Source organism: Anopheles aquasalis, chromosome 3 (assembly GCF_943734665.1).
Source record: "Anopheles aquasalis chromosome 3, idAnoAquaMG_Q_19, whole genome shotgun sequence".
In the NCBI taxonomy this organism is placed as follows: domain Eukaryota; kingdom Metazoa; phylum Arthropoda; class Insecta; order Diptera; family Culicidae; genus Anopheles; species Anopheles aquasalis.
The window spans coordinates 35,962,669-35,969,063 of NC_064878.1; the positions used below are offsets into that span (position 1 = coordinate 35,962,669).

Sequence of the window (6,395 nt, forward strand, 5' to 3'; positions counted from 1 at the left end):
ACATGAAGTGTTACCTATTCAAAACACTATAACTTTTTTGTTTGAAATGATTTTGTATTGATTTCAAAGACAAAATTGTTTTAAAATAATCAAATTTTCAGAAACTATTCGCTTTAGCTCGATGTGGCCACATTTGGCTCGACTATAGCCTTCTAATGGCCAAAAAAAAAATTGATGCTGCATGAATGTAATCTTGCGGTATTTTGGCTCGTTCTCGTACAATCGATTTCATTATCGCATCCATACTGGCTTATTTTTTAGTCCTTACCTTGCTCTATAACTTGGATCAGACGGAATGGTCCATCGGATTTGCGTCTGGCGAAATCGAAATCCAATGTGTGGACGAAAATAAGTGTGGAACATGATTTTTTAAGCATTTTTGGTTCGCACGTGGTTTATGAGACGATTCCGAGTCTTGTTGAAACGTCCATTGTCTGTTTCCGAAATGATTACGTGTCCATGGCTCTAAAGCACCTTCTGAATCATATTATCGATAACGTGTCGCTTTTAATTTGACTCCAGGATCGATGAAAACAGTTGAAGAGCGCCCATCAGCGATCACAGCGGCCCAAGCCAATAATTGCGATGGAAAATGGCTACGAGTGGCCGTACTTAGACTCAAATTCAAGTATGAACCATCGATCAAGTAATCACGATCGTTTTTAAAGGTTATGGATGGATTAATTTGAAAATTTTTCTTATCGTTTAACACAATGTTTGAAAATTCGCCACGTTCGTGCAAGCGCAACAACTCCTTTGCTCGTTGTAAGATTGTGTGCTTTTGAGAAGTTATAAGGCTCAACCTTGAGATCATTTTTCATTATGGGTTGAATAGGATCGAGCGAAATTTTCATATTCGTTTGCGAGGTTTTTATGGACTGCGACGCGGATTTTGTTGAATTCTGGCCTTCACTTTCCGAATCATTTCTGGCGATGTTGCGGTTTGTTTTGGTGCACTTCCAGAGCGTTTTGTAATGCTATCAGTACCATTGTATCGATTTATGGAGCGATACACAAACATTTTGTTCATTTTAAGGTGACTGAGCTCACGAATTATAGCTGAAGGTTGTGATTTTCCAGTCAAATAAACGCCGTCACAGCTATTATGTTTGAATTTCATCACGATAAAATTCCGCATCTATAGATAAATTTTCCGCATCTATACCTTTTTAAGTATGTGCCAAGTCATCGTCCTTTAAAATCAATGCAGACATAAAATGAGAAAAGCATCGCAAGCAACTAGTCTTTTCAACCAAACCCATAGACCATTTTAGATCCAACGATCGACTTTATTTCCACTTTTTTGACACATTTGGTTGAATCTCGACCGTTAAACAGCTCGGCTACAGCTCTTTTCAAAGGACTTTTCGACAACTCACGCTGCAACTGGTGATGTATGTCACGATTCCGGTTCACGATGGCAGACACAGTTACTCCCGTATGGCTGATAGTTTTGGTTTTTACAGACGATTTGGACGAAACACAGCGAAAGGAAAACAAATATCCAATTCCTATGATACTACGGTAATGCTAGAATAACCCTCGTGGTCAGCCAATTATTCAATGGACTTGTAGTGTGACTTCTGGAAGTAGCCCGTCAGTGTGCCTTCATCGGCAAAGGATGTCAGCTCTTGTGGGATCACGTTAGCATCCTCGATACCGGTGCAAGGACGGCACATGCACTCAAGAGGTGCTTTCGTTGACACCTGCACTCGTAGTGTAGTTGCGAAAGGTAGTAAAGAAAACATGGAAAAAGTTTAAATTAATTCAAAATGAATTAATTTTTTTCTAATCTTGTACGAATAAGAACAAACATTACGTGCAATTAGACACAAAATACATAGATACAACATCAATACAAGAGCTGCTAACTGGTGGTTTTGGTGAACTGCTTGGGGAAGACTTTGTTAGCGAGATTTTTATATGATACTAATGTATTTGAATATATTTTATGGTAAAAATAATTAGAACTCACCTTGCGATAGAGTGTAACAAATGAGCATACTTACTCTTAACAGTTGATAAGTACTTATCACTGAAGATGCTTAATTTCCTATTGTTAGTTATTAAAAAAAGAAATGTGAAGAAAAGATAACACATAGCCGTAGCTCAAGAACCAAGAACCAACCAACTAACCTATGTAGCAAATCACAAACCCTTTAAACTCGGTCAGGAATTTAATAAAGTGCTCACCGATGTAATAACATGATTAACTCATTCCCGTTTGTATCGCTTACCGTTTTCCTTTTGAGCGTGTAGAATCCTTCCGAGGAGAAGGACGATGATTAGCTGCAGTACGATGTTTGAACGCATCTTTACGATCGAATTTAGAAAGGAAAACCCCCAAATACAATTATTTCCAGCTCTCACTGCAATCGAACGTTGCAGAACTCACCGTTATGTTGTAGTTTTCTTTATGGTCTATGACTGTTACCTACAGTAACTTGAACTCTGGTGTAATGTTGATCTTTTCCACGAGATGTTTGTGATGCACGTGGTAATGATCACCACACAGAACCAGGGAACTATGCGCAGTAACTGCAGTATCGTCGCTGTTTCCTAGTAACGAATGGCACTCTTGATACTCGTCATCGAGCTACTTGAAGACTGATGCATACAACTTCCGCTCCTCACAGTATTTATAATACGTTCAATGCATGTCCGGGATCGATTGGCCACTTAAGGTGACCGCTACGCTCCATAACGGTAATGGAACAAGATTAAATTGAATCCAAAAGAAAAAAAAAACAAGTTTACATGGGATATCCTAGGCGATCACAGCACTTAGGGAACTACCTCGATTCCATCGGAAATCACGATAAGGAAAACGAATGGCATCGCGTTGTCCCATGCTGTGTGCTTCAAAACCATTTCCATGTACCGACCGCTCGCTGTGATGACTCTCGTTGCGTCCTCGACAACTTCGTCGGTTTCCTAATGGTTTTTGCATTTTTATAATGCTCGATAAGTGCCTTTCCTTCATTTAATCAGAAGCCGAAGAAGGGCGTTCGTGGAGAAATGGCTGCACTCATCGGTGGAACCCTAATGAAGGGCTACAAACAATATTTGTTCCGCATCATTCTATTATCGGCATGCGCTGTGTTTGTTTTAGTTTGAGATTGTCAATAACTTCGTTTAACATCGGCTGCATTGTCTTAGTACCAGCCCATTTAAAAAGGGATCGAGTACATATCATGCTTGCAGATTGATTTCATTTATTGGAAACAATTGTAATGATACTGTGGATCGCTTTTAGCAAAGAGGCTGTAGTACGATTCGTTTGGTGGTCAGAACTCAACTAATTCTTTATTCAGTGATTAGATGTGGTGTTAGTAATGTTAGCAGTGGTATCGTGTTTATTCGGTAATTAGGTGTGGTGTTAGTAATGGTAGTAGTGGTATGGTAATCCGCCACAATACACAACACACTGCAATGATGAACAACACAAGGTATCCCTTAGTTTTAAAGATGATTTAGTGTTGCAACATTGAATAAAATCAGATGGTAATAACTAGGCACTAAATTTTAAACAATTTAATGTCTATAAAAAGCAATATTTTTTTTGAGCAATTTTTGATTTCATGGTACAGAATCTTTTAATGAACTATTCGTTATCTATATTCATGGTTTTTTATTCATAAAATGGTATTTGGCAGAATCACTGTTTTCAGATCATGAATTAAGGTATACTCCTCATTGGAACTTCCTAGATGTTTTCCAAAGAACTTAATCCTGAAAATCGAAACGAAAAGTTTAACAACCCAAATTTCTAGATCAAACCAAGGTAAGGTCAGTCCCCTTTCAATAAAGAAATATGAGAAATTTGGAACTAGTTACCTTTTTGACTTGTTATTAGGACAATTTTAGGGATGTAGCAAAATCTGAAAGTTCCTTGATTCTACTAAGGCATTTATTTGTGTGGACTCTTGCCATATTCTCCGTACCCTTCGAGAATTTGCTTAGAAATTAAGCCACAACAGCTAGGAGCAGCTGATTCAATAGGCTATTCCTATAGTGGTTGGTAAAACACTTCAATCATGCTCTAAATAAACAAAACAAAACGTCCCTTTAAACATACAAATCGTATTGTGAATAGCTTTTATGAATCGAAGGACTTTAGTCTATTTATCGAAAACTACTCTATACTCTGTAGCGTGGAACTAGTAGACATGCAAAATGAAAGAAGAAAACAATATGATTTTGGGAAAAATATTTAATAAAATCGAATATTAACATTTTAAAAGAAACTAATCTTGTCGCTAGTGTTATCGATCAACAAAGATGGTAAATTAAACAAAAATTACTTCTTTTTCAACATTAATACACAAAGGTGAAATAATAAAATTGGGACTAGTATTTGATAAGTACTAAGTACACAGTTGAGTTGATATCTACTGCGGCGCCTCTATCGATGACTGGCCATCATTATCGGTCATTTCGGACTAGGGGAGGCACATAATGCAAAAATGGGTTTCCATTTCGTTCTGTTGCCTTTGTGCGTTAAATGATGGTATAACTGTAGACGCGTTTTTTGCCTCCGTAAATTTATTGGTTTTCTTTTAAGGCGCCAAAGTATAACTTATGTTTCTTCCCACTTGATCTGTCACCTCCGCTCATCGCGTGCCGTACAACAAGTGTACATCCATTCCGTATTTTAGGTATGCACATGCACTGATGTAGTAGATGCAATTTTGAACGTGGTTATAAAAATAATATTTATATATATATTTAACGCGAACTAACAAAAATACACCCGAAACGTAGAGAAAATACATGACACCATTGGTCTCGCATTGTCCATTCTCATCCTGCAGCCATCCTACAGTGAAGTGAAGTTCCGCGTCACGGACTCGCTACTGTCGTTACCGGGGTGGTTTCGTTGCCGAAGAAGGCTGCTCTGTTCCGAGACTGGCTGTTCCACCGGCCACCGGCTCGTGTGGCTATCACCTGCTGCACGCTGACCATTGCCAGAGTGTGGTTGACTAGTGACATCACTGACACCACTGGATGAAGAAACTTCTTCTTCACCCATCACAGATCCACCCAACACGCTTGATGGGCTCGCAGTTGACTCCTGCTGCTGCTGCTGCTTGGGGGATGGCGATATGCTCACCAACCCGATCCGACCTTCGCTGACGTCCGGCGTCAGTATGGTGGTACTACTGCTGGGGAGCTTTGTTCGATCTTCGATCGATGGTGGCTCCGTTTGATGGTGAAGGTGTTGTGGTTGTTGTTGTTGTAGCTGATGATGATGATCACTCGCTTGTTGCTGCTGTTGCGGTGCTTGCTGTACCGTAGTAGTAAGTACCGCTTCGGGGAAGATGAAATTGTTCTCCTCAAAGTTCCGCTGGTAGTTGCTGCGACGATCAGCGATCAGTGGCACGGGAGGGATCGTCGGTACACCACCACGGCCACCTTCGCGCATCATGTGCTCTCCAACGTCATTCAACGGAGCATCCTCTATGGTTGGATTGCGATCGTTAGCCGCCGCAGCGGCCGCCATCCCGACGCGGTGCTGTATTTCAAACACCAAGTTATGCAAATGGCCGTATAGCGTTGGATAATTATTATTGTTGTTGTTGTTGTTATTAGCATTCTCCGGATTGTTGTTGTTGTTATTCTGGTAGATATTATTGCCAGCGTTGCCCAACATCGTCATGCCAACATTGAGATTGGCGCGCAGAAACTGGATCGAGTTGCGTGCCACATCACGAAGCGATGCATTAAAAATGTTAATGTTGTTCACCACGTTGTGGCTGCCAACGTTGAACGTTTGCAAACTGTAGCGTGGTATGCGATTCAAGATGTCGCTTATATTATTATTGTTGTCATTTTGACGTCGCAAAATTCGAAGCAGATTTAGCATTCCATAGTTAGGCGCGGGAGGCCGCCGATTTGCGCCGGGTGCTTGGCCTCGTTGCTGTTGCGGCTGCTGTGCCCGTTGCTGCTGCTGAAAGGGAACTTGTTGGGCTTGCGCGTCGTTGCGCGTTTGAATAAGAATTTGCTGCAGTTGAGCCTGCTGTATGATCACCGGCAGCTCGTAATGATGGAAGAAGTAAACCATAGAATGCTGAAAATACAAAAAAAAAGTAATTACGACAACTGATTTCGGTTTTCTATGCCAAATACACACAATAATCAACCGCGTCAGCTACGGCTATACAATATTAGCTTAAAGCAACGATCATACAATATTAGCTTAAAGCAATGATCGTACATTTGAAGGATGGATCTTTAAAGCAATGTTTAGGAAGTGGATTTTACAAGTGCACAAAAGGAAAAGAAATTCTTGGGAAAAGTTTATCGCTCTACCATCGATTATCGGACGAAGGAAGTAAGAAACGCGGTAGCCAATTTAATCCTCTTTAGCATTTCCCCCTTTTCCCTGTAGAACA

The 6,395-nt window shown here is 40.3% G+C and overlaps 1 protein-coding gene across 2 annotated transcripts in view; it reads right to left on the minus strand.

The window, feature by feature from the left end:
* Positions 1-4,532: 4,532 nt before the first annotated feature.
* Positions 4,533-6,395, minus strand: part of LOC126579123 (uncharacterized) — a 42,078-nt gene continuing 40,215 nt past the window's right edge. For both annotated transcript variants that reach the window (XM_050242437.1, XM_050242436.1), the window contains one exon: positions 4,533-6,070. In XM_050242437.1, coding sequence (XP_050098394.1) covers positions 4,820-6,070 — 1,251 coding nt within the window. In that variant the 3' untranslated portion in view covers positions 4,533-4,819. The remainder of the gene's footprint in view (positions 6,071-6,395) is intronic.